This window comes from Pseudopipra pipra, chromosome 21 (assembly GCF_036250125.1).
Source record: "Pseudopipra pipra isolate bDixPip1 chromosome 21, bDixPip1.hap1, whole genome shotgun sequence".
Classification (NCBI taxonomy): Eukaryota; Metazoa; Chordata; class Aves; order Passeriformes; family Pipridae; genus Pseudopipra; species Pseudopipra pipra.
Window position 1 is genome coordinate 2745497 of NC_087569.1, and position 27111 is coordinate 2772607.

At 57.0% G+C, this 27111-nt stretch overlaps 3 protein-coding genes and 1 long non-coding RNA gene across 5 annotated transcripts in view; 3 read left to right on the top strand and 1 right to left on the bottom strand.

The window, feature by feature from the left end:
- Nucleotides 1-586: 586 nt before the first annotated feature.
- Nucleotides 587-1782, top strand: LOC135425398 (claudin-3-like). Its single transcript, XM_064677645.1, has one exon. The coding sequence runs from the start codon at nt 749-751 to the stop codon at nt 1391-1393; it is 645 nt and encodes a 214-aa protein (XP_064533715.1). The 5' UTR covers nt 587-748; the 3' UTR covers nt 1394-1782.
- A 715-nt stretch (nt 1783-2497) lies between these two features.
- Nucleotides 2498-5543, top strand: ABHD11 (abhydrolase domain containing 11). Of its 2 annotated transcripts, XM_064677643.1 has the most exons (6): nt 2498-2623; nt 3544-3679; nt 3760-3933; nt 4328-4498; nt 4585-4766; nt 5025-5543. In XM_064677643.1, the coding sequence occupies exons 1-6, from the start codon at nt 2547-2549 to the stop codon at nt 5161-5163; spliced, it is 879 nt and encodes a 292-aa protein (XP_064533713.1). In that variant the 5' UTR covers nt 2498-2546; the 3' UTR covers nt 5164-5543. The 2 variants fall into 2 exon arrangements, with proteins under 2 accessions (XP_064533713.1, XP_064533714.1); XM_064677644.1 differs by lacking the exon at nt 3760-3933.
- A 422-nt stretch (nt 5544-5965) lies between these two features.
- On the bottom strand, nt 5966-8928 carry LOC135425399 (uncharacterized). The gene is made up of 2 exons (XR_010435591.1): nt 8757-8928; nt 5966-8325 (listed from the first exon to the last, which is right to left on the bottom strand). It is a non-coding gene; the product is annotated as an uncharacterized LOC135425399 (long non-coding RNA).
- Nucleotides 8929-9158: 230 nt separating this feature from the next.
- MTMR4 (myotubularin related protein 4) overlaps nt 9159-27111 on the top strand; it is a 57537-nt gene continuing 39584 nt past the window's right edge. The window contains exon 1 of the mRNA XM_064677647.1: nt 9159-9243. The gene's annotated coding sequence lies outside the window, so the exon portion shown is untranslated. The remainder of the gene's footprint in view (nt 9244-27111) is intronic.

The window sequence follows — 27111 nt, forward strand, 5'->3', positions numbered from 1 at the left end:
CCAGGGTGGTTACGTGCATTATCTGCTTCCTTCAAGGCCACGAGACTTGTGCAGGATGAGTAAAGATCATTATCAGTCAGTCAGAGTATCCCTGACAGTGCTCCCGGCCCCGCACGGTGGGAGCAGGAGGGGGCTGGGCGGGGGTAAAACGTGCTCCCATGGCTCCTGCCAGGCCGGGAGCACCCGTGGGTCCCCTGGAACGGGGACACAAACCTCAGGGCACAGCGAAGGGGTTGCACTTTGCACGGTGATGCAAAAGTGCCCCGTGCTCACCGAACCCCAGTTAAACGTGAGCACTGATAACATTCTCCAGAAATCAGCCAAACCCTGACCTGCCAGTACCTCCAGGGAGGAAAGGTGAGCCCTTGGCATTTCCACGTCCCCAGAAAGGGGGTTGGCAGGTCAGAATGAGTCTGGTGGTTGTGTTTCCCGATACCTATCGCCCGAAACCAAGGGGATGGCCGTGGCAGGTGGCGTTTCTCCTCCTCCCGCCCTTCTCTGGTTACTCGTCGCCATCTCTGCAAACAAAGGGGAGGGTGTGGGACGCAGGTGACGGGTGACGGAGGAGCGCAGAGGAGCGTCCAGCAGGCAGCACTGAAACCCCACCCCGGGCCGGCCGTATAAATGCCGCTGCGCACAGGTGAAAGCCGATCCCCACGGGCTGCGAGCGGCGGCGGGTGACGGCGACGGATTCGGTCCGTGGGTTCTTCTTTGCCATCACTCGGAGCGTGCCACTGAACCGTCCACCATGTCCATGGGGCTGGAGATCGGCGGCGTGGCCTTGTCGGTGCTGGGGTGGTTGTGCAGCATCATCTGTTGCGCGTTGCCCATGTGGAGGGTGACGGCCTTCATCGGCAACAACATCGTGACGGCCCAGATCATCTGGGAAGGGCTGTGGATGAACTGCGTGGTGCAGAGCACGGGGCAGATGCAGTGCAAGGTCTACGACTCCATGCTGGCGCTGCCGCAGGACCTGCAGGCCGCCCGCGCCCTCCTGGTGGTGTCCATCGTCCTGGCCGTCATAGGCTTGATGGTGGCCATCGTGGGCGCCCAGTGCACCCGCTGCGTGGAGGACGAGAGCACCAAGGCCAAGATCACCATCGTGGCCGGCGTCATCTTCCTGCTCTCCGGCGTCATGACCCTCATCCCCGTGTGCTGGTCGGCCAACACCATCATCCGGGATTTCTACAACCCGCTGGTGATCGACGCGCAGAAGCGGGAGCTGGGCACCTCGCTCTACGTGGGCTGGGCAGCCTCCGCGCTCCTGCTGCTGGGGGGGGCCCTGCTCTGCTGCTCCTGCCCCCCCAAAGAGGACAGGTACCCCACGGGCAAGGTGGCCTACTCCGCCCCACGCTCCGCCGTCACCAGCTACGACAAGAGGAACTATGTCTGAGCCCCCCTCCCCGGGATCCCTCGGCACCCCCCACCCCACCCCACCCCACCCACCCACCCACCCCGGGACCCCCATGGCCCTCGGTGGAGCCCGGGCACGGCAGCGCCGGGGCGGGGGGGGCGCGAAGGAGGGGACGGGGCCGGCGGCGGGGTCAGGGCCGGGCTGTGTAAATAGAGACAGTTTCGGTTAAACACGAGGCAGTTTCGGGTCGGCGGGAGAAGCGGCGCCCGGCGAGGCCCCGCCGCGCCGATGGGGCAGGATGGGGGCGGGATGGGGACGGTGCCCCCCCCGGCGTGTCCCCCCCATCGCTGCCGGCCGGGCACCGTCTGTCCCTGTTACGCGTGGTCTGTACCGGTTACATTTGTCAATAAACGTGTCCTGTTTTGGTACCCGAGTGTCCTTGGGGTGTGGGGGCACGGGGAGGGGGGCAGCGGGCTACAGGCCCCCCAAAGGGACACCCTACACACCTTCCAAGGGCAGTACCGGGACGGCACCGGGGTGGGGACCGGAGGGGGCTCAACCGCACCCCTCTCCCCCTGCCCCGGGGGTCTCTGCCCGGGTGGCAGGGGTGGCGGGGGGGGCACACCCGTTAGCCCACTGCGGTCGGGAGGCATTGCCGGAGCCGCTGGATGCCTCGGGGACACTCCCTGCCCGCCGGTCCAAAGTCTGGGTCCCCTGGGGAGCCGCGGGGCGCTCCCCCCCCGCCCGGGGAGCCGCGCTGGGGCGAGGCCGCCCTGCCCGGCCGCTCCCCGCGCCCTCCGCCACGCTCGGCCGGGCAGGGACAAAGGGGCAGGAGCCGGCGCGGCAGTGCTGCCGGACGCCGGCAGGCGCGGGTGCCGCTGTGCCCGCGGGCCGGAGGGCGGCCCTGGGGCCCGCCCGGCTCTCCCGGCGGTGCCCACCCCGGGGGATCCCCCCGGCTCTCCCGGCGGTGCCCACCCCGGGGGATCCCCCCGGCTCTCCCGGCGGTGCCCACCCCGGGGGATCCCCCCGCCCCGGCTCGGGGGGCGGCGGCCCCGCCGTGACCTTCCCGCGCCCGCAGTGCCGCCCCCCGCCGCTGGGGGGCGCCAGAGCCGCGGGGCGGGGCCGGAGGCGGGGCCGCCCACGAGCACCGCCTCAAGGCCCGCGCGCCGCCGCCGCTGCCGCCGCCGCCGCCATGATACTCCGCCGGCTGCCCCGCGCCCCCGCCCCGCCCCGCCCGCCGCCCACCGCCGCCGCCCGCTCCCTGGGCACGTAAGGAAGGGCACGGCTGCGCGCGGGGCGGGAGCGGCGGGAGCGCTGCCGGAAAGGGTCCCGGGGAGGGTCCCGGGGAGGGTCCCGGGAGGGGTCGCGGGAGGAGCGGCGGGACCGCCAGACGGGCCTTCGCCACGCCCCCCTTTCCGCAAGCCACGCCCCTGCGTTGTCGTGCCCCTCACGGCGCGGCGGGTCTGGCCACGCCCCCGAGTGTGACCACGCCCTCTGACTGCGCCCTCCTGTTGTGGCCACGCCTCCTTCCCCCTTCCCGCCCGCACCCCGGGCCCTCCCTGATATATCTTAATATATTTTTATATATTTGACATTATGTGGTGGCTCGAGACTCAAAGAATCCCAGGATGGGTCAGGCTGGAAGGCACCACAGTTGGACATCTGCTCCCACCTCCCTGCTCAGGCACAGAGCTCCCAGCCCAGAGCACAGGGCACAGGATTGTGTCCAGAGGGCTCTGGAATATCCCCAGGGAGGAGACTCCAGCCCCTCCCTGGGCAGCCTGTTCAGAGCTGGGGCACTGCCCAGGGAAGAAGTTCTTCCTCCTGTCCAGCTGGAGCTTCCTGGGCATCAGTTCCTGCCCGTTCCTCCTGTGCCATTGCTGGGCCCCCCGAGCAGAGCCTGCTCCATCCTCTGCCCCCTCCCTGCAGCCCCTGACACACAGGGGGAGGGCCCCTCTCAGGGTCTGCTCTGGAGGCTGAACAGCCCCAGCTCCCTCAGCCTTTGCTGCTCAGGGAGATGCTCCAGTGCCCTCCTCATCCTCACAGCCTGTGCTGGCCCCGTTCCAGGAGCTCCCTGTCCCTGCTGTGCTGAGGAGCCAGACCTGCCAGGGCTAGGCAGAGGGGCAGGGCTCATCCCTGTATCCCCCACACCCCTGACCATGCCCCCACGCCCCTCTCTCCCCCCACAGTGCAGTGCCCCTGGCCCACGTGGTGCTGGAGGGTCGCAGGGACCGGCCGCCCCTGGTCCTGCTCCACGGGCTCTTTGGCAGCCACGGCAACTTCCAGACGGTGGCCAAGACGCTGGTACGACGTGGGAGTGGCAAGGTGAGACCCAAGGGGGCCCCCCCGAGGAGGGGCACAGTGGGCAGTGCCCACAGGGTGACACGGTGCCCCTGCCCAGGCAGGTGCTGACAGTGGACGCCCGGAACCACGGCGGGAGCCCCCACAGCCCTGAGATGACATATGAGGCCATGAGCCTGGATGTGCAGCACCTCCTGAGCCGCCTGGGCATCGCCAAGTGCATCCTGCTGGGACATAGCATGGGCGGCAAGACTGCCATGACGTTGGCCTTGCAGCGGGTCAGCAGGCACGGGGCTCTGGGGTCGGGGAGAGCAGGCTCGGGGGGCTCCTGGGGGGGTTGTAGGAAGGGGGTGGCACCCTTTGGGGGTGTTCACTGGTGCCAGCCTTGTCCCCAGCCCCACAGGGCCTTGTCTCCATCAGGGTGGGGTGCAGGAGCAAGTCCATGTTCACCAGCCCAAAGCTCTGCCCCGTCCCTCCAACACCAATGGAGAGGGAGCTTGGAGATCTCTGCCAAGCAGAGGGACTCTGGGAAGGGCACATGGAGGTCTCTGCTGAAGCAGGAGGGAGCAAAGAGCCTCCAGGAAGTCTGACTGGGAGCAGAGCCCTGTGCCCCCTCCCACAGGGGAGATCTTGGGACATCCTGGCATGGATGTGCCCTGCTTGTGTCCCCAGCCAGACCTGGTGGAGCGCCTCATCTCTGTGGACATTGGTCCCAGCTCGACCGCCCCCGTGTCCGAATTCTCTGCCTACATCTCTGCCATGAAGGAGGTGAAGGTCCCAGCTGGCCTGTCCCGCTCTGCAGCCCGACAGCTGGCTGATGACCAGCTGCAGCCTGTGGTCAAGGTAGGAAATCCCATGGGAGATGGAGGTGGAGGTGCCAGAACATCCAGGTTTGTTACTGAACAGTGCACCGTCCCCTTCCGTGGCAGCTCCCACAGCTCAGACAGTTCCTCCTCACCAACCTGGTGGAGGCGGAGGGCCGCTACGTGTGGAGGGTGAACCTGGAGGCTATTTCCCGGCACCTGGAAGATATCATGAACTTCCCTGTCTTCCACAAGCCGTATCCTGGCCCCACACTCTTCCTGGGAGGGTCTGACTCGCCCTATATCAGGTGGGACTGGAGAGAAGCGGTTCCAAGTCTGTGGTTTGACCCCTTGTGCTCTTTGCAGCTGCTGAGGGTGGGGAGGAAGCCCCTGGGGTGGGGGAGGTCCTGAGCGAGGTCTGTGCCTTCAGCAGTGACACTGATGCTGGAGTGAGGGGGAACCTAGGGAGGGGATGTGCTCAGACCTGGGATCACCTTCTGTGTGGGGAAGGGGAGGGAAGACACCAGGAGGGACCTCTGACCGTGGCACGTTCCCTTGTCCTGCAGCTCCAGAGACTATCCGGAGATCCAGCGCCTCTTCCCCAAGGCGGAGATCCAGTACATCAAAGGTGCAGGGCACATAGTCCATCAGGATAAATTCGAAGAATTCATCACTGCTGTCCTCAATTTCCTGCCACAGGTGTAGCACTGGGGACCAGGATTTCTGCAAGGACCATGTGGGTCCTGAGGAGCTCTGGGCAGTGACACAGGGCTTGGGGCTCTGTGAGGAGGGGCTCAGCTGGGACTGGCTGCTCTCAATGCAGTCTGATCCTGCCTGCAAGGCTCTCCCATCCTGGTTCTCCTGCAGCCAGAGTGGAGAGGGAACTCCATCCCACTGATCTCCCCTGCCACCTCGCAGGGACACAGGGTGGCACCAGCCCAGGACACCGTCCTGCCTGCACTGGAGTGTTGGGCACTCGGAGGGGGCAGGAGAGCCCTCTCGTTTTCCTGCTGCCAGACCCACCCGTGGATCTGGCTGTGACTTTGCAGAACGTGCAATAAAGCTGAATCGGTGCCAAGGCACAACAGGATTTGGATGTGGCTGTGCAGGGCAGGGAGGGTGTGGGGGGCACAGGGAGGGGCTCTCACTTGCCAACAGTGACAGCTGGACTGGGGCCCTAATGTGACGAGCTGTGGGAGCAGTGAACAAGACACAGGTTTGAGGATCTTTCTTGGCTCCCAGGGGAATCACATCCTTGCTTCACCTCTGGGGCAACATGAGGACTGGGGAGCAGGGGAATCTGCCTCCTGAGCAAGGAGATGCTGCCAGCCTGTGAGGGGGAGGCATGGAAACCCCCCAGAGTGCATCTGCACAGCCTGTCCCAAAGGCAGAGGTCCCTTTGTCCCTGAGCTCCCAATGATTTCTCCCCTCCCGCCTGCTCTGCATCCCCCCGAGGCAGCATAACACCCACCCACCCTCTGTGGGCTGGAGGCAGAGGAGCAGGGTGTCTGCTGCAAAAATCCCTTTATTGGACAATGGGTAAAGCCAGGGATGGGGTGGAAGTGGCTGTGGGGGTGACACATCATCTCTGTCACAGCTTGGGGTAGGCTCTGTGTAGGGACAGTGAAGAGAGACACTAACCAGCTTTGCACTTGGTGCTCCCCAGGATGAGTTTGCTCAATCTGAGGTTGTTGGGAGGCCCCAAAGGGCAGGGAGGATGGCAGGCCAAGGATGTTTTATTCCAGGCCTGGCTGTAGTTGGCTGGCAGAGGGGGCACCAGGGGCTGGTTGGGCGATTCGCTGTGTTCCTGCAGAGCTGTTCTTGTCTCTTCCCCTTGTCCTTTTCTGACAAAGTGCATTTTTCAGGAGCAGGGCTGTGTTGGCCTTGAGCTTTCTGCTATGTTACCTCAAATTCAAACACTTTTGCTCTCTGTGTATTATTTTTTCACCAGTGAAGAACATCAGACCAAGAAGTTCCTGAGCCACTGGCTACTGAAACGAGTCCCTTGGGTGCCACCAGCCAGCTGGGGGGTGAGGCCTGGCCCCAGCTATCAGCACACAAGACCTTTGGACCAAGCCATGAGCTCTGGAGCCCAGGGTCAATGGGGAATTTCTCCCCACTCCTTCCTGCTGGCCAGGTCCCAGGTTTGGGGCACGGACAAAAGGCTGCCACAGAGTTGTGAGGTGAAGAGACAGGAGGTCAGTGGCCTGGGAAGAGATGGAACGTCCATCTGGTGGCATCTGCTGAGGGAATTTAGCAAAGCATTGTTGGACCTGGGGTGAGGGAGACAGCAGGGAGAAATGAGAGAACTTTGTTCCCTGCATGAGAAGGGTGCAGGGAGTCAGGAGGCATCCCAGGGGCATGTCCAGGGCCATGTGTCTGGTGCCATGGGCTGCACCAACATGCCAGGCTCGTGTATGCTCATAACATGTCAGGGTGCTGATGTCTCCAGAGACCCAGCTGACTTCCCAGGCCAACCCAGACCTGGTTTTGACTCAGCCTGCTCCCAAGGGGCCTGCTGAGAAATGGCCTGGCCTGGCCTGAGCTCTGCTCCCAGCAGGATTTCTGACCCTTGGCACAGCTGGTTAACCACAGAGCTCACCTTCAGGAAGAGCTCCTCTAAGTGGCTGTTACAGGCATGGTTTGAAACTGCTCTGGCAGGCACTAGATGAAAATGGAGCCTGTTGATGACCCTGGGGGGTCCCTGTTCAGCCCTGCAAGGGACAGCCACCCCCAAAAGCCCTGTTGTCACAGCATAGGGGGGCTCAGAGCAGTGACACCAGAGACACCCAACTGCCCCTTGCTTTCCAGCGTTGGACACTCCCCAGGGCTGGGACCCATTCCAGCATCCCACTGGAGGTTCTGGGAGCCCCAGCATGTCTGGGAGCAGATGATGGCCCCTCATCACTCACCCAAGTCAGCAGCCAGGCCCAGCTGCTCAGCCAAGGTGCCATCCTGAGGCTGTCAGTGGAGATGTGGCTGGGCCCTTGGAGCACGGTGTCAATGAGGAGCTGAGCCTATCCACGCACATCCTGCATTGATCCTGCACCTCTTCCACCCCACTGAGGCTCAGAACCCCTTGGGACAGCAGGTGGCCCAGCAGCCCAGAGGTCAGTGGGTTGTTCACATGCTCCACAGACTTTCCCCATGTTCTGGAGCAGCTTATCTGCAGGGTGGCACCATCAGCCCCATGTCACAGCTCCAGTTGCCCCACCACCCCCTCCAGGTGCTTCCTCTTCCTCATCACCCCTCTACCTGCTCCCCTTCCCCATCACCTCCCCTGGATGCTCCCCTTCCCCATCACCTCCTCTGGGTGCTCCCCCTGCCCCATTGCCAACCCAGGGTGCTGCTCCCTCCTTCATTTTCCAGCCCAGAGGTTTCCCCTGCCACCACCCACCTCCCCCTTTTGCCAGCCCAGAAAAATTGCACCAGGGAATGCATTTGCATGGACCCAGCAGCCGCTGGGAAGGGAGGAAGCTCCCAGCCCTCTCAGAGCCAGGCATGGGGCAGCTGCACTCACAGCTGGCAGCCCCAGTGCCAGGCAGGGATGGTTGTCCTGTGCCAAGGACCAACATCCCCTCGTGCACACCCCCCAAACCCTCCAGACCTGTCTGGGGCTGGGCTTGGCTCATCCCCTCCAGGGGCCACAGGGGCAGCAGCACCTCATCCTGGAACAGCTGTCCAGGGAGGGCGTGGAGTCTCCTCTGGAGACATTCCAAACCTTCCTGTGTCACCTGCTCCAGGTGACCCTGCCTTGGCAGCAGGGTTGAACTGAGTGATCTCCAGAGGTCTCTTCCAACCACATCCCTCCTGTGACTCTGTGATGCACACACGGGCCCAGCAGCCCTGTTTCCATCCCGCAGGAGCCTGGAATGTAAAACCTGGGCTGTGAGAAAGCCTGGGATTGCCCCAGAATTACATCAGTGGGGCAGGCTGAGCACAAGGCGAGACCTGGGTGGGAATGGCAGAAGTAACGCCAAGGACGGGGAAACCTAGGGACAGGGACACAGGCACATCCACCCTGGGGGAGGCACATCCACCCTTGGGATGCACATCCAGCCCCTGGGATGCACATCCATCCTTGGAATGCACATCCAGCCTCGGGGATGCACATCCACCCTTGGGAGGCAGAGGGATGCAGCAGCTGACCGGGGCTGGATGCGGGCCGACAGAAAGGGGCGATAGAACGGTGAGGCCTCACGCTCCCTTGACCGTCCCGGTGGCTCCGCAGGCAGCGAGGCCCGGCCCTGAGCCAACCCTTCCCCCCTCCCCGCGCCATCCCGCCCCGGCCGGGGCACCGGAGGCGGCGCTGCCGTGAGGGGCTCGAGTCCCGGAGGTCCCTGATGCCCCAGGCCGGGGGTCCCTCGTGCCCGGGGGTCCCTCGGGCCGGTCCCGGTGAGGGCTGAGGGGGTCCCGGTCCCGGGCGGTCACGTGATGGGACACCCCGGCCCCCCTCGCCCGTTCCTGAGGGGAAGCGCCGCGCGGCCTCCCATTGGCCGCGGCGGGACGCGCTGTGATTTCTCATTGGCCGCCCGGCGCCGGGTCCCGCCCCCCCCGCGTGTCACGGGATAGGCCTGGCGGGAGCCGCGGGGGGCGTGGCCTGGCAGCCGGCGGCGCTGGGCGGGGACGCGTTCCGGGCACTGATTGGCCGGGGGCGCCGGCGGTGCCGGGCGCTGATTGGTGGCGGCGCGCGCGCCGGCGGCGGGGGGGCCGGGCGGGAGCCGCACGCGGCAGAGGCGGGAGCGGCGCGGCCGGAGCCGGGCGGGACCCGCCGCGACGGGGCAGGTGAGACCGGGGGGCACCGGGGGCAGGGGGCACCGGGGGGGCCGCTGGGAACCCCCTCCCGCCGCCCCGGCGCTGCCGCTCCTCCTCCCCGCCGCCCGGGCAGCGCGGCCTCCCCGGGGCCTGTCCGTGAGGGGCGGCACCGCCCGGCGGCGGCAGCGCTGAGGCGGCGGTCCCTCCGCCACACCGGGCGGGGGCGGGTTGGCCGCCACAGCCCTGCCCTGCACCGCTCCGGCCCTGCGGCGCTCGGGGCCTGGGCCCTTCCCTGGGCCGAGCCCGCGGGCCCCGCTCGCTCCCCCTGTCCCTGGAGCCGCGGAGATCCCGCCTGGAAGCGCCTGGAGGGTGGGAGGTTCTTGTGCCGCCGGGGAGCTGATTCTTGTTCGCACCCGGTTACCCCCCGGAGGTCACTCGGGGTTGGGTTTTTGGAGCAGGTGCCTTCCCTCCGTGCTGGGCAGGAGCTGTTTCTGGCTGTAGTTTGGTGGTGTTGCAGGTTGGACCTTTATTTCGAACCCCCTCAGCTACCGCTGTGTTGTCAACATTGACTTCCCTAAAGCGTCTGCAACGATGCCTTTGGGTTTTCCTGCTGAATTAACCGAAGGGGGATGAACTCAAAATAGTCCGTGTTAAACTGGGGGTTCCTAGGACGTTACTGAGGACAGTATGTCAACAGCCTCATAAGGGTCCTGCTGGTGATTTTGGCAGTGACCTGAAGGAATTTTGCAGCTAAAAAGCTGAGGAAGTGCATGGGAAGCTCAGGGTGCTGCGTGGGAAATGGGAAATGGAGATCCAACACAAGGGGTCTGGTTAGTTTGGCACTGGACTTTGGGGAGGCCACATGTGTTTTACCAGAGAAAACAAACTATTCTGGAAGGGTCTGTAATGGGGATGGAGAGACAAGGGAGAGAGGAGTGGTATCTGTCCTAGGAAGCAGGAATTTTTGCCTGAGATTATGGATATATTGAATACAGAAAGCCAGGCTGGAGGTGGGTTTTGGACCCTCACTGTAAAGGAGGAGGAGGAGGAGGAGAGGGAGCATTAGATCAGCTCCAACACTGGTGCAAACACTGCTCCCCCTGGGTTTGGTGCCTGTGTGTGGTTCAGAGCTGGTGGAAAACTGTGCAGAGTTCAGAGATGTTGGGATTAAAGGTGAAAAAAGCTGCCATGTGGTGCTGAGAACTCCATCTGCTTCCTCCAGCAAGAACCTGAGAGGAGATCTGGCCAGTCTGCATGTGGAGGACAGAGGCTGGACACTGGGAATTCAGTCTGGCTGGGGGTGGTACGTGTGCATGCAAACCAAAATGGATGTTTTTAAGTGATAGAGCTTCAAGCATGAGAACAAACTTCCCAGAGTCAGTGATGACTTTGTATGGGTTGCCAGCTTTTACGTGGAGTCTCCATATTTTCCTTTTTTTAATAAAAGCAGCTGGGCTGGCAGCCCCGGGAGTCCTGGGGTCTGCTCTGCTTGGGGGGTCTGTAGGGCAGCTCTGATGTCTTTCAGGGAGTTTGCTGGAGGATGGATTTCTAAGTCAATTGGGATGAAGACTGGGAAATAAATTGAAAAGTTTCACTCATTAATTTCTAGGAACATCTGAGTTCCCCTTTCCTTTGCTGTGTTTGTAGGAATCTTTCTCTGGCTGTGACAGTTATTTAATGCATCTGAGAGAGCCTGAACAGGCACGTTTCCTCAGAGGTATCGTTGCTGTGGGTTTTGTGGCAGGGTCCTTCCAGCCCTTCTGTCTCAACAAAAGTGTCACTTACCTGTCAGGTTAGGCTGTAAGAAGCTAAAAGGAAGGAAAAAAACTCAAAAATCCAAACCAAGGGAAGCTTTAGGGGTAGATCTTGCTTTGGAGGAGGCTGCTCTGCCAGCTTTTATTGTGATCTCGATCTGCCAAATATGCACTGGCCTGCTTTTGTTTTTTGTTTACGTGGGGCTTCTCAAAGTCTCCCTTGTCCCGGCGGGAGCGCAGGGAATGATGTGAGCAGCTCTTCCCTGTCCTGGTCCCTACATCTCACTGAGCTTTGCTCTCCTGGAGGCAGGTACCAGGCCTGCGTGGCTCTTGGCCACCCAGTTTGTGAGGATTGCTCCAGGAACTGGGCCTTCTCCTCTAAGAGATCTGTGCCGTTTGAGATGGAGCTATTTCCACTCCTCCTCTCTCTCCTCTGTTTTAGAGGCTGCTGTCAGCTGAGGGAGAGGCTTGTTCTCAGTAATACCTTGATAAGTGAAGAAAAAGGAGGTTAGAGAGAGCTGGGATTGTTTCTGGGGTTGCACTGAGTGTGTGCAGTGGTGTTGGAGATGACTGAGCATTGTTTCACAGCAGAATCCAGCAGTGTCATCTAACCCAGATTATTTCCATCAGGGAGAAATGTTAACAGGAACAGTAAAATCAGTGCTTGCACATCACACTCAATTCCCAGGACAGGCATGTTCCCCCAGGAATTAATAACTAGCAAGCAATTATGAAAGCTCATACCTTTCTTTTCCACCTTCCAAGGCGGCTCCATCCACGTGTTCCTGGATTTCCAGCAGGCTCTTAACGTGAGACTCTTACTGCTCTTTGCAGAACTAGATCAGGGCCCTTTTTAGATAATGATGAATGGAGACCAGAGCTATTTAAAAAATTACTTTGCTCTTAGCAAATTAGCGTAACAGATTAATCCCTGCTCGTAATCCCTGGCCCGTTCTCCAGGAGGATGGCACGGAGGAGCGGGGAGGAATTTTGTCTGGTCACTCCCCGCTGCTGTAATTGCTTCCCTTCTGTTCTTCCCCGGCACTCCCGCAGTTCCCTGAGCTCCCAACAGCCCCAAAGGATAGGATTTCCCCTCGGAGGGATCAGATGATTAGCTTATAAATAGCAAATGCCTGCTCAGGCCCTGCTTTCCAGGGGGGTTGGTTCCTGTCTGGTACAGCCTCACCCGCACCTCGCAGCCCAGAGCTGACTCCAAGGGAATGGGGATGCTTTCCATGAGGGATGGGGAATTTCTGCACGGGAGGAAACCGAGGTGCTTCAGCTTTGCAGCCAGAGCCTCAGAGGCCGGGATGGATTGGAAGGCTCTGGCAGCAGCAGTGCACCGTGGTGCTGGGTTCACTGGAATAGCGCCTGATTTCTTGCCTGCGCGGGGAAATCGGCTCTTTTCCCTGGGAATGGGAGCTGAAATGGAACTGAGGCGTTGAATCCTGCTTGAAATGAGCCCGTTTTCCTGCCAGAGAGCCTGTGCTGCTGCTGGGGAGCCATTGTCTCAAGGCCTGAGCCCTTTGGGCTGCACCTCACCCCTCTTCCCTTCCCTGCCATCTCTTTCCCTCCAACTTTCCTGCATTTCCCTCTGCTCTGGCCAGTCCTGTGCTGCCGAGGGTCTGACACACGTGCAGGTTTGGGTCTGTCGGGACTTCCTCGTGCTGAGGGTTGATGTGGAGCCGCCCTTTGCTCTGTCATACCCGGGTTTACCTCGGAGCTGGAGGAGCCCCTTCCCAGGAGGGATGGGGATTGGATTGTGGGAATAGTTTTGCCTGGGGTTTGTTTTGCAGCATCGCTCTGCAGCGATCTGTGCGTGGTGGGCTTGGGAGCAGCATCTGCCGTTCCCAGCAGAGAAAACTTTAGTGGGACAGAGCAACAGCAAAACTAAACAGCACACACAGCACCCTCAGAGCAGCTCTGCAACAGTAAAGACTTCGTTGTCACTTATTATTTTGACCGTGTTGCTCTTTCTTTGTTGAGAAGCCCTGAAATTTCTTCTTCAAAAGGGAAAAGCTTGCCCAGAACCTATCCCAAGAGAGGAGAGTTGTCTGTCAGTATATTCTGTTTCAACATGTATCACGTTTCTGGCCTCAGAGGTTTCCTTTTATGCTGTGAGCATTTGTAGGCCCTTTATTCCCTTCAGTCTCTGATGGAGAGCATTACTTATCTACCTGCCCTCCTGGGTCCTGTTGCTTATCTTCTAGGTGGGGTGTTTGCTCAGCAGGGTGTCTGACACAGCTGATCTCAGGCACTACGTTCCCAGGAAGGTCCCTGGTCCAGCTGTGCACAATGGAGTTTTGCTTTTGCCAACATTTCTTTTCCTGGGGGACAGAAATACCACAATGTCCCTTGCAAGAGAGTGGGTCTGATCTCACCACGGAGATGGGAAGGATGGTGATGGGGATTGAGGTTTACCTAAATCTTGGGAATGGGGTTTGCCAGATATAAGGTGGATGGGAATGTTCCGATGGCAAAGTCCAGGTGATATATTGGGTGCCTCTGCCTGAGACTGAACGAGAGCCAAATCTGGTGCCTTTAGCTGAGGTTGCTGACCACTGTCAGCTCCTCCCCACTTTGGAGGAGCCTGTGCTGGCAGCAGGGACAGGGGCAGACACGGGTCCCAACTTATCTGCTCGGGGGCAAAGTCTTGTAGCTGAACTTAAGCCCAGAATTGCAGCGGGGTGTTCTCTGGAGCTCAGCTTTCTGCCATTTCATGCTGCCTGAGCAGCACTGACTGGGCAATGCAGTTGTTGTGCCTTTTCCAACCTGACCAGTTCTTCACTGCAAAATGAAATTGTGGAATTGCTCTCTGGCAGAATGTGCTCGAACATGGCACTGCTGGGGAGTGACAGCTTTATGGTAAGGACCCTCAAAGCATTTCTACTCTGCAGTCAGTTCAATTGCTTAGACCCTGCCAGCCTTTCCCTGATGGTCCCTGGTGGAGCCCAGGACTGCTCCGAGCGAGGGCTGCAGTTTGCATTGTTCCTTCTGGAAGCTTCAGAGGGTTTTGTTGTTTTGTTTTATTCTAGAAACTTGTTGAAGTAGCCAGCTTTCCCCGAGTGGATGAGTGCCTTGTGGCAATGCAGCATGAATCTATTCAGTTGCCTCTGTTGTTCAGACTGTGCTGCCTGGATTCACAATAAATTTTTTTTTTTTTTTTTAAATCTTTCAAAATACTCGGCGGAAGTCACTTTATTGCAGGAGCATGACTGGCACGTAGCACTCAGGGCCACCAGTGGGAGAGAGCCAGGTGGAATCTGTCCCAGAGTCTTAATGGGAACAGGAGGAGCCGCTGTCTCGTTTAGTATCTCGTTTATGAGGCACCTACACCCAGTCTGGGGAACACTTTGCTGAGGGTACCTGGGGAGAGCCTGGCTGCCTGCCCTGGGGTCATGCCCGTGCTTCCTGCAGCGCCTTGGCTGCCACCACCACCTGGCACCATCGTCACCCAGCGGCCCCTCGTGACCCTGGCTGCTCAGGTGTAGCTTTAGGAGGATGTGAGGAGCCCCGGAATTTTTGCTTCTCACCCCAGTCAGCACCGTTTGGGCTTGTACTCCCTTCTGCTTTCCAGCCACACTGCCCCCCCTTCCTGCTGCCCCTGTGCCAAAGGCACTTCTGCCTTCCTTCCTGGAGAGCAGACTGAGTTTTCCAAGGGCTAAAATGTTCTGTTCTTGCTGAAAACTTTGGAGCAAGCCCACGGCATCTGGGCACAGGCCAGAAGGCCTGTGCTGCCCTGGAGGTCAGGCTTGGGGCAGTGGAAATGAGTCTCTTCAGGCACGAGGCTGAAGTCAGATGTGGAGCAGAGCAGCCTGTGTGTGCCAGGGCTGGGACTGGGGGGGGGAAATCCAGCTGTGGTGTGTTTGGGGGCTTGGTGGGAAGAAGCACAGCAAAGTGGGATTTGGTGAGCTCCTCTGGAAGCACCAGAGATTTTATTCAAGATGCTGTTTGTACCACTGAGGGTGCTGTGTCTGCTGTGCATTCCCAGTGACTTGGGGTGTTAAATTTTCCCTCTGGCTGTGCTGAAGTACAGTTCATGTTTTGGAGTCCTCTTGACAGCTTTCCTATGCCCTTGGGTAGGTCTGGGCCCTTGTCAGCCCCACATTCCCTCTGCAGTGCTCCTCCAGGGTGAGTCCAGGGTTTGTCACTGCCTGAGACTTTTATGTCCTCTCGATGTGGGATTTATTTCCTTTGATGCTAAAGTTCAGTGCTGCTTTATTTTTTGAAAGGTGAGGTCCTCGTGACTTGGGGAGCTGCTGCTGAGTTCTGGTGTGATGAATGTCTGCCCCTGTGCCTGCCATGCAGCCAATTCCCTCCAGTCCCAATGGACAGCAGGATGGTCGGGAGCCCTGCAAAGGGATTAACTCTGGCTCCTCTTTCTGGGGTATCAGCTTTTCCTTCTGTGTATTTGGATCCTTTGTGCTCCTAGACAATGTGCCTGCTTCTTCTCAGTTCCTCTGCAAATGCCTCTCTCACCTGCACAGGGCTGTTCATCACCTGCCTGGAGAGGAAGGGAGGATCTGCTGCTTCTAGAAAGTATTTCTCTGTCAGTATTTCTCTGTCAGTATTTCTCTGTCAGGGAGCTCCTGGCTTGTGTTTTTCAGATCCACCCCTTTACAAGAGGTGTCTTCTCTAGGAAAGGAAAGCTCTCAGTGCCCCCTGTTTCTTGCACAGCAGGTGATATCCAGAGGCCACAGATGTGTGTGCAATCCCAGCCAGAGGATGTGGATATAGCAAGAGGGAGTCTGGGCAATGAGAAATCTCACCTTGTTTGCAGCAAGGAAATCCACGTCTGGACCTGGTTTCCACAAAGTTCCAGGGGCTCTGCCTGCTGCCCCTTTTCCTTTTGCAGGAAGAGGGAATAACACAGTGTCCAGGAAGAGGGACAACAGCTGAGATCAGCAGTGGCTCTTCACAAAGCAGTTGTAGCCTGGCTGAGCTGATTGATAACCAGGTGATTGGGAATTTTGGTACTGGTGCCAGCTCTGGCACTGCCAGCCTCGGTTGGTACTACAGCTCACAGGGTACAGTGCCTTTATAAAGTACTTTTATTTCTAGATTTACAAGTTTTATCATCCCCAGGATAACCCAGTGCTGCATATCCTTCCTGCTCCTGCTCTAGCTCCCACACTGCAGCCCTGCTGAGGGCCTTGGTACCTCTGAACTTGGGCAAGTGAAACTATATTGTGCTCTGGATGTCTGATGTTGATGTGCACTGAGCTTTTGTGTGTGGGTATAGCTGCCCACGGGAAGAGAAAGTCCCTTGATTTCCAAGGAGAAGTGCTGGTTTGTGCTGTGAAGTCCCCGTTTTCCGGGGGGTTTTGAACCTGTGGTGCATTGTTGTTGTTCCTAAAGGGCACATGATGGCAGGAGCCCAGGAGGTGTTCCTTAGAAGTGCTGTGGTGAGGGAAGGGGTGAGGGAAGAGTCTCCCAGGCATTGGAGGTCGGTGCAGAAATCCCCGAGGGGATCCAAGAGAGAGTCCCAGACGTTCCCCGTGGCTTTGCCACATTGCACCATCTCCCAGGGCAGTGCCAACTGCTCCTCTGCCCGCAGGGGAAACGTCCCCTCCAGCCAAGCTGTTGCTGCAGCAGCTTTGCTCCGTGACAGCTCCGTTTCTGCTCCTCAGCTGCCATCCTTGGAGTGGGCGTCTGCCGGGCCTGGTGAGAACAGAGTGGGATTTGGGGGGCAGCATCTTTGGAGGGGTGACCTGGGCACAGTTGGTCTTTGCCATAAACACTCAGTCATGATGTTGACTCTGCTCCTGGGTGATGTTGTGTCCCACAGCCCTTTGGGAGCGTGAGGAAACGTGTTGGAGCTTTGCTGCTTGCTGAAGGTGAGGGATGAGTCTGGTTGCAGAAGGGATAATTAATGGAGCTGCCTCAGGCTGAGATTTGATGGACTAAGGGAGGAGCAGGGCCTGCAGGGAAACCTCTGCAGGGCTTTGAGATAATAAACGATCAGAACGGAGTGAACAGGCCTGCTGTGGCCTGAAGGATTGGTTGCATCCTTTTTAGTGCCTGTGACTGACTCACACCCCTGACCATTCCCTTCGAGCATCCAAGGTGCTGTGCTCGTTATAGGGCAGCCTGGAGACAGATTGCAGGCTGAGGGAATGGCACGGTACCGGCAGGGAGCCAGCAGGGCTGGATGCACATCCATGGGGGAGTGGATGCCAGGGCTGGGATGTGCTAGCAAACCCTCCCTGGTGTCCCTTGCCCTTCTCAGGCTGGCATGAGGTCATGTCTTACCTACCCTGCTCTTTGCTCTTTCCCCTTTCTATAAATTAAAAGTCAATATATTCACAGTCTTCAGGGAGTGCCACCCTTCCTGGTGTGCCAGCAGGGAGATGGATCCCTCTCTGCTGCCTCACGTGTGCATTTCCAAAGGAAAAGACGTGGCCAAGCACCTTTGGATGCTGGATAAGATGATCCTAGACAGAGCCTGTTTTGTTCAGCAAGGAGAGCGAAGGGAGATTATGTTTTTAACATGAAACTCTCGAATGCAGGGGTTCTGTGCAGATCTGGCTCATTAGGAAACTGTGCAGAGCTTTCATTGCTGCTGCTTAATGAGGTAAAAGAGGAAGTAAAAGTGGGTTTGTGCTGTAAAGTGGACTCACAGTTTTGTTTTATAATAAACCACAGACTTGGTGAAAAGTGACCCCCTCCACCTCCCTTTCTCCTACTGCATCGTTCCCTCTTCAATAGGTGTTTTTACTAGAGGAATTCCCAGAAGTATGACAGGAACCGTTCTTCCTGTGAGCTTGTCTTTTATTGAAATACAAGAGGAAGTTCCTTAGACTTCTCCAAAAAGGTTCAATAGGTCTGTAGAAGAGGAAGTCACATTTTCAGCGTGTTTTACTCATGACGAAGCAGCCAAAACCGAGGCCGGAACGAGCAGCCGGTTCCTCTGCTGGAATTCCCTGGGGAGCAGCAGCCCAGCGGGTGGGATCCCACTGCCCTCGTGCTGCTGCTCCTGCTTCCTCCCACCCCCCAAAATCCCACAGCAGAGGGTTGATACTGGAGCCATGGGAGCTGGGAAGTGGGAAGGTGCCTCCCTGGGTGCTGTGATTCCAGCTTTCCACTCAGCCTGTTCTATGGTGCTGGAGCTCGGGGTGTGACCTGTGTGGCAGAGTGTGAGCTGGAGTGGATACACAGCACTGGGGAAAACCTGGGTTTGGCTGGGACTGCCACTGGTTTCAGCAGCCATGGGGTTCCACCTGTGCCAGTCAGTGATGCACTGACGGGAGGAAGGGAACTGCCTCCTATTTGGGCAGAGACGATAAAAACCCCATTGCTTCCTGAGATTTATCTTAAGTAGAGCCAGTCTGATGCATTTCAGTTGTCTCCTAAACCTTTTAGAGGCAGGAATTTGATCCCTAATGAGTGTTCTTCCCTTTGATAACCGTAATAAATCCCAGGCTCTGTTCCTGGCCCTGATAAAACCTCGTGTGAATTGCAGCAGATGAGTATAAATCCTCAGGCTCCTTTCAGTACCGAGCCCGGCATGTGGCCGCCTTCATCCCCCATGCTGGTGGAAGCTGGCAGCAGGAAGGGACAGAGTGTGTGAATGTGAGCAGCTCTTGCTGCTAGATAAGCTGGGGACTTGCTATATATATATCCAATTGCCTTCCCTTCCCCTGGATCGATTGGCTGGGGATTTCCCTTTCTAAGAGTGCCTTTGGAGCGGCCGGCATGGCCAGAGCTGTTTTTAGCAGCAGTTAAGCTCGTGGTGGAGAGCAGGGATGGGAGCACTTAAGCTCAGCTGAAGTTGCTGACCTGCCCACATCCTTTGAGGTGAGGTTATTAATGAAAGCAGGTCAGTGTGCAAGGCAGTCCCTCCATGGGATTTTCCACTGCCGAAGTACAAAGCATTTTTGCAGGCTCCAGATACCTGGAAATTAAAGACCAGGGGACCTACTTCAACCTTCTTAAACCAATTTGGGTGAAGCAGAATTGTTCAAGGCCAGGTGAGGTATTGCTTGGTTTTGGGAGGGATACCACCCCCAGAAAAGCCTCACGAAGGGCAAGTTTCCAAGTTCATTGCCTGGCTGGGAAGAGGAGCAGTGGCAACACGAGCCCTCAGAAGGCTTCTCTGCACAGTGCCAGAAGGATGGAGGGTGTCCAGGCTGTCAACATAACAAACCATCTGGAGGTGCTGCCCACAGACCCAGGGTTTCCATGAGAGCCAACCATGCTCAGGTTGGATGTGTAATCCCAACTGAGTTCTTAACTCAGTAACAGCTCTCAAGTGTTTCCCTCTCCTCTTGTGGTCTTCTGTATCGTCATGGTAGAAACCTGAGCAGGGACCCATTGCTCTGGTTTAGAGGTTCTTCCTGGGGAAGGGGGACATGGGAAATTCGTTTGATGATGGCACAATTATGGCAAGTTTTGAAGAGAAGCTGGGTTTCCACCGGGAGTGCTCAGCAGAGATGTGTGTTCCCAGCCACATTTCAAGGGTTGGACGTCGCTGTCAGCACTGCAGATCCTGGTGCAGGATCCACCTCCTTAGGGCAGCTGGTTGTGGGGAGGCTGCTGGGGAAACTGGGCTTGGTTTGGGTGAGCCAAGAGAAAAAATCCTGATGCTTTGTTGTCCTCCCAAACCTGCTGTGGTTTCAGTCATAGCTTTTGCACATACGTGTTTATCTGTGTTACTAAAAAATGCTTCATTTCATTCCCGTAGAAGAAAACTGTTCTTGGAGAAAACAGGCTCTCCTAGAAATTTTGTCTGTTAATGAAGGCACGTGGGCTCTGGCCTGGAGTTCTGGCCAGCAGCACGTGATTCCAGAGTCCAGGAGCTGGAATTGCAGCTGTCACAGGGCTGTGAACCCCAGTACTGTTACAGGACCATTACAGGGCATGTGATCACCTGGAATAACAGCAGTATTTTTTTCTTTCAGACGCTGTTTCTACTGCCTGTTTGTCCCAGTGGGGATCCAGATCCTTGCAGGCAGGTACCAGTTTGGATGCCAGAGGTGTCCAGCTGCCTTTACCAAGGGCTATAGTTCCACCATCCATCCTGTCCTCTGGCTGCAGGCAGATGCCTCAGAAACCCTAGGAGTCCTAAAGTAATACCAGATGGGTCTGTTTATGCACCTGTATAAAAGAATAATAGTTATATTTATAAAAACAGCAGGGCTGAAGTTGTGTTGCTGCTGTTTGGTTGAAATTGTTTTAAAATACCCACATGTTGAGTGCAAGGATGTTGCAGGTGGATGCTCCGGAGAGCCCTGAGCTCAGCTGGGAAAAGCTGTTGTGGGGTGGAGAGGGGGAGAGATTTCAGAGCCTTCTGGTGCATTTGGGTCACATATTTCATGTTTTTCTGCAGTCACAAAGATTGCTTTTCAAAGAAAACCACGGCTGTCAGAGACTCCCCAAGCTGACGGGAATTAAAAGGTGAATTCTCCTCATGCATAACGAGATCTGAGTGTTTGCACAGAGAGCAGTTTAGACAGTACTTTTCCAGCCTGGAGACTTGGGATGTGACCTCAGTAGTGCAGGCACCATTTCCTTGAAGCTGTTGCTGCTTCCTTCCTGAGACTGAGTTCAGATCAGTGCACGGTGAGGAGAGAGGCACTGCCAGGGCAGGGTGAGAGGGAGCCCAGCACCCACACATCCCTCCCTCCGGGGCTGCAGGACCCCCAGGAGCAGGCAGGAGCCTGGATTGCAGCTGGGATTGGTCCATCTGCACTGCTTTGGGTAGGGACCAGGCAATTGTTTGTACTTGAATAAAGGCTTAATTGTGACTTGAAATGTCCCAACTGCTTTTTAAAAGAAAAGCAAACAAAGCTTGGAGAACAACGGGCTGGAGTTACAGGGGACTTGGGAAATGTTTGCCAAAGCTGTGCTTCCTGTCTCTGTCAAGTGTGATGGTTATGGAGTTCAGCTTGGAGCCTCAGCTTTGAATCCCTTCCCTGCCAGCTCGGGATGAAAGGCCTGGAGGGTAGGGATGGCACGGGGGCAGCGGGGGCTCTCTCTGTCCGTGGCTCCTCCATGTGCCCTCGTTGAAATGAATGAGGGGTCTGTCCTGCTCTCTGCTGGTGCCTCGGGCTTCTCCCTGGCTGGGATGGGAAATGAATCAGCACGGCCATGGCAGAGCCGCTGCCAGTCCCTGTTCCCTGCCAGCTCCTTGGGAAGACGAAGGAGGAGGCAGAGGCTGCCCTGGCAAGGGAGCATCCCCTGTGTGCTGCTGCCACCTGGTGCCACCGGCTGCCCCGGCCCCGGGGCTGTGTCACAGCCTTGGGAAGGGAAGGGAGGTGATCCCGCTCGTGCTCCTGGCTCTGTTTCCTTTGCAGTCGCTGCTTTCCCCTTGAAACTGGGATTTCACTGTCATTAATGTAAAGAGTGGAGTCAGCTGGCAGGCAGGCAGGCTGCTGGAATTAATTATGCTTAAAGCCATTGCAGAGATGGATGGCAGTGCTCGTTAGGGGTCTGGCAAAGCGTTCTCTTCCCTCATTATCCTGTACACCTTGATGGCATCTCGGTGGCACTGCTGGACCCTCCGAGCTGGGGTCTGTCAATCTGCCCATGTACCACCACCTCATAGAATCAAAGAATGCCTGGCTTGGAAGGGACCTTAAATATCATCTTGTTCCATCTTGCACGTGGTATAAACTGTTTTCTGGCTCCTCTGTGTATCCATCTCTCCTGACTCCTGGCTGAGCGAGAGGTGGCAGAGGAAAGGGTGGGACAGACAAAATGCTGCTGGGGATGTGGTCCTGTGGCTTGGGTGCACCAGAAGGATCTCCCCCTCCCCTGTTTCTTCACTCTTCCGCAAAACAAGTTGTCATTAGACCACTGATGGTGTCCCCAGGCTCAGCTGTCCCCTGACACAGAGGTCACTGGCAGGTCTTTGCTCCAGGTGCATCCTTGGCCCAGCCTATCGAGTTTGGCATTTTTTGAATTCTGGTGGTATTTTCCTCCCCCAAGCTCTGATCTTGTTTGCCCATTTCCCCCTCCAGCTCCCTCCACACCCTCTTCTACATTCCTGCATCCTTCCTTCCAGGGCTGTTTATTCCACCCCCAGCAGTCCTCACTTCTACACCGTTCACTGGCATGACCCCAGACCTGTCTGTACCCCAGTGCTGCTCCTGCCCCGGGGTCCTTACCCCAGTTCAGCTCCTGGTTCACCCCAGTTGCCAGGACACTCTGCTCCTTTCCCTGCACCAGGCACGTGTTCTCTGGCTTGTCCTCTCACCTCTGGTCCTGTGCTGTCTGTTCTTCCCTGTGACACTACTCCCCTTCCCCCCTATTCTTAATTTCTCCCCTGCCTCTGAATCCCCCCCCCATGCTGTGTAGTTTCTCCCCTGTTCAAGGCAGAGCTCCCCTCTGCTCCACTCACCCCCTGGGCCTGACGTTTTTTCCCCATTTCCATGGTAAGTCCTCAGCCTGGAACTGCTGCTGCGAAAACCTTGAGCTTGGCAAAATCTCCACATCATTCTCACCCCCCTTGGCCATTTGGGTGGTTTGACTCTGTGGCAGTTGTGCTCCTGAAATCCTGGACTTGCTCTGCCCATTCTCTCCCTTGCTCTGCCATTCCTTCAGCCCTTCCTTAGGGATTTGCTCTCCCAAGGGAGCTCTGCTTTCCATCCTGCTGTTGCTCTGTGTAACCTTATCCTCACACACACATCCCCCTGCCCTCCTCTGCAGCTGGCACGTGCTTGTTTGTGTCCCCCCCTGATCCCTGGCTCAGTCATGGGGCTGGATACTCTGTCCCTGTATTCCCTGTGTCACTCCATAACCAAGACCAGCCTCCAACATCCTCTTGCTCTGGGAATGGGCACGAGGACCAGCACAGCCACCTCTGGATGTGTTTTTGAGGGCCCTTCTCCCATAGGATGGTGCTGTGCAGTCAGGAGCATTCCTGGCTACTCCAGTCCTGCAAATTGCTGCTTTATGTGTCCTGGTCTGAGCTCTTGGGAACAGTCTCATGTTTGAAACCTAGATGTTCCCCCTTGGAATGCAGGTGGAGCCTAATCAGCCTTCAAAGAGGTCTTGGTTGTTTTTAAATATGAAGAAAAACCCCACTTCCAGGGCATTTTAATCGTGGCCTGGCTCTTTGGTTGGTTGGCCAGGAAGGGTTTGCAAGCCATGACCTTTTCCTGGTGGCTGTGGGTGAGCCAAGGTGGAATGTGGTTGGCTCTGTGCCATGGGCTGAGCAAGGTGACACCCATGTCCTGCTCCCTGTTGGCCTGAGAATGTCTCCCAGCACCCAGGATGGGTCATGCAGGTGCAGCTCTGCAGTGCCATGGCAGGTACCCCCCTCCCCTGGGACAACTCCTCTTACCCTTCCCACATCTCCCAGGTGGGATAACTTTGGATGTGGGACTCTGTGATCCCCAGTCACTGATCTCCTTGGGAAGAGCAGCTGGAGGTGTGGGATGTGCTGAGGGCACCATGGGCAGCTCTGCTTGCCCAGAACCCTGTGGAGGGGATTTGTGTTTTCAGACCTGGACTAAAATCTAACTGTTTGATCCATTTGAAGTACTCCAAGCAGCAACAAGCACAACTTTTTCCATAAGTTTGATGGAATTTATTCCATTCTGAAACTTCATCTACCAGTAATTGGATTGAGAGCTATACTTGTCAGAGTTGCCCAGAGCTGATATTTTGCATAAATACTTCAGCATATTGAAGGATTTTTTTTAATTATTATATTTGGTTTTTAAGCTGCATATCCAAGCTGTTTTTATTTTGGATTACTAGATGGGATTGGTGTTCCTGCTCCAAACATGCTGGCTGAGCTCTGGCCACCCAGAGTCAGCTGTAGCTGTGGGACAGAAGTGGGGGGACAGAAGTGCCACCAATCCATCCCCTCTGCCACCACTACTGTCATATATTATTGCAGCAGACTTTTTGCCTGTCCCTGTATGAGCAGCTCATGTGGAGGTGTCTGTGGGGTCCTCTAATCTGCAATTCCAGCAGCCCTTCATCCATGGGTAATTCTGCATCTTGGAATTCATCCCTTGCCCCTGGTTAGACCCATAAATTATGATCCCTTCCAGAGCAATCTGAATACTTTGGCAACTTGTCACCATCATCTGGTACTGCTGTGACATTCCTGAGCTCTGGTAGCCTCATCCTTTCTTTTTAGTAGTTATTCAGCAGTAAAAGAGATTTGTTGTTGAAGAGCAGCTGGTCGTGGCCTTCATTAGAAACAGCCCTCAGAACTGTAATTTTGTTTAAAATAACAAAGACCATCCCATACAATCTGCTTTGCATGTAACTGTGGGGTCTGACAATTATATTTTTAGCCTCTAATTAGTCGAGAGGCTTGAGATGACTGTTTCTCTTTCATTTGGGATCACAATAAGGTTAAAAGGGTTCCTGTTTTTTGGGTTTTTTTCCTAACATCCCCTGTTCAATATTGGACTTATTTTTTTCCCCTTTAAGTGTGCCAGGACTAACTCTACGATTTTAGCTGAAATTAAAGCATAACTCTCTGCCTGGGGCAGGAGCTGAGCACAGAGAGCTTCGCTCCCACTGCAAACAATTGCTGCACTTTTATGAGCAATTAAAACCGAGTTTCCCAGCGGGAAGTGAGGAGCTGCCAGGGGCCACCCACCTTGCCTGGGGCACCCACGACGCCCCAGGGAATGGCTGGAGCTGTGTCAGGGCAGGCTCAGGTTGGATCTCAGCAAAAGGTTCTTCCCCCGGAGGCTGTTTGGGCACTGCCCAGGCTCCCCAGGGCAGTGGGCACAGCCCCAAGGCTGCCAGAGCTCAGGGAGGGTTTGGCTGATCCTCTGGGGCACAGGGGGTGACTCTTGGGGCTGGGCCTGTGCAGGGCTGAGGGTTGGACTCCAGGATCCTTGGGGGTCCCTCCCAACTCAGCGCATTCCATGATTCTGTGACACCTCTCTGGCTGCACTGACCAGCTGGAAAGCTGTAACTGCCTTTCCCACCTTTCCAAAGCTCCATGTGTGTGTCTGAAATCCCCCTGTGTGTGATGGGCATCCCCCCTCCCTCCCCCAGGACCTCTGCTCCCCATGGTGTGCTGGCAGGGAGTGCCATTGTTGTTCCATGTTCCCAGCTTGCTGTCGTTAATCAGGTGTGCTGGAGGTGTGGCTTTAAGCTTTTCTCAAAGACTCCTGTAAATCCACAGCTCTGGACTTTTGTGGCACCTCCATGAGATGTGGAGAGGCAGAGAGAGAGGAAACGATTCTCCTGGGTTTTGGATTCTCCCGGTTTTTGGCAGCCTGGTTGTTTGTGTGGAGAGCTGGGATTTCCAGTGCACGTACGGTTTCTATCCCACCTTGGCTTGGATTGCAGTTGAAGGGAGACCTGGGGGTTTGAGTCCAGAGCTGCTGTTTTTGGGAAAGGACAGTCACTGGTGCGTGTGACAGTCTGGCCAGGGCCAAGGCTGAGCATCCTGGAGGAGGACAGGGCCAGCTCTGCAGGCAGAGCTCTGTCCTGGCCAGGCTCTTCCAGCATCTGCAGTGAACTGGGACAGAGGTTTCCAGACCCTGCTCTGGTCCCTGCTGCTCACCAGGAAGGGCAAAGATCCCTGGAGGCCACAGTGTGGTTGTGTAAGGAAGAGTGGTGTGAGTCACATGGGCAGGAGGTTGTGGAGGGAACAAATTAAGGGTTTTACAAGTGTTCTCACCTCTGACAGGGCATCATTATCAGAGGGTTTGGCTCCTGGACTGAGAGTTCCAGGGAAGTTACGAGCTGTAAAAGTGCTCCAGTGAAGTGAGTTATTTTCTCTACTTCCCTCAGCCCGGGTGTGTCAGGTGGCATCGGCCCCCTGGCCCCACCAGCATCATCCTGTGACCCTCCAGCGAGCCATGGGGAGGGCAGTGGGCTCTTGGCCTGGCCCTGGGGGCACAGCAGCATAACAGCATGAGGGTTTGGGGTTTGGGCTGACTTGGGGGTGATGGTTGACAAAAAAATCCACATGAGCTGGCAGCGTTCACTGGCAGCCCAGAAACCCCCGTGCCCTGGGCTGCGTGGGCAGCAGGTGAGGGGGGATTCTGCCCCTCTCTGGTGAGACCCCACCTAGAATACCCTGTACAGTTCTGGTGCCCCCAATATAAGAAGCACCTGGAACTGTTGGAGCAAGTCCAGAGGAGGCCACAGAGTTGATAAGGGGACTGGAGCACCTCCCCTTTGGAGACAGGCTGGGAGAGTTGGGGCTGTTCAGCCTGCAGAAGAGAAGGTTGTGTGGAGACCTCACAGCTCCTTCCAGGATCTGAAAGGGGCTACAAGAAAGCCAGAGAGGGACTCTGCATCAGGAACTGGAGTGACAGGACAAGGGGGAATGGCTTCCCCCTGCCAGAGGGCAAGGTTAGGTGGGATATTGGGAAGAAATTCTCCCCTGTGAGGGTGGGGAGGCCCTAGCACAGGTTGCCCAGAGAAGCTGTGGCTGCCCCATCCCTGGAAGTGTTCCAGGCCAGGTTGGATGGGGCTTGGAGCAGCCTGGGCTAGTGGAAGGTGTCCCTGTCTGTGACAGTGGGGGTTGGAATGAGATGATCTTTAAGGTCCCTTCCAACCCAAAGCATTCTGTGACTCTGTGATTCCATCTGTGTGTGAAAGGGCATCGTTCTCTCTTACTTTCTCTCCAGTTCCATCCCTTCTGTCTTGGCTTTCCCTGTCTCTGGTCTCATTTAATTCCACAGCATCAGCCTCCACCTTGGCACAGCAGGTGCCACCCCCAGCCCATCCCCTGTGACCGAGATTTTAAGGGGAGCTTCTGACCTGGATTTTGAGGGAATCCAACCTCTTTGCATGGGAAACAGACCCTTGAGCAGCTGCCAAACCTGACTTGCACAGGGGAGGTGGTGGGTGCCAGCCCAGAGAGGTGCTGGACAGCAGTGCTGGGTGCTTTGGGCAGCTGCCACCTCCTTCCCGAGGGCTGGAGACCCTTTGGCTGGAAGCCACAGTGGCAGAGCCAGCAGCCAGCAGGACACAACAGCCTTTGGAAGGAGGAGTCCTGAAACAGGGGGATGCATTTGGGATGCCAGCACAGGAACATGTGGAAGTGCACAAGTGCAGGAGCAAAGCCTGGGCCAGGTGTAATTTGGGTAATGTTGGAGGTCCTCGGTTCTACAAGCAGCACTTGGGGTTTTGTGGTATCTCCTGGCTTCCTTCACCCCATGGACCCTCAGGAGCCCCTTCAGCTCTGTCCCTGCTCCAACAGGAGGAGGAA

Bases quoted from the DNA above. Each gene is read 5' to 3' on its own strand.
- LOC135425398 (XM_064677645.1), top strand. From the start codon at position 749: ATGTCCATGGGGCTGGAGATCGGCGGCGTGGCCTTGTCGGTGCTGGGG.
- ABHD11 (XM_064677643.1), top strand. From the start codon at position 2,547: ATGATACTCCGCCGGCTGCCCCGCGCCCCCGCCCCGCCCCGCCCGCCG. The intron at 3,934-4,327 runs GTCAGCAGGCAC...TTGTGTCCCCAG, and splicing joins TGACGTTGGCCTTGCAGCGG to CCAGACCTGGTGGAGCGCCT. The intron at 4,767-5,024 runs GTGGGACTGGAG...CTTGTCCTGCAG, and splicing joins TCTGACTCGCCCTATATCAG to CTCCAGAGACTATCCGGAGA.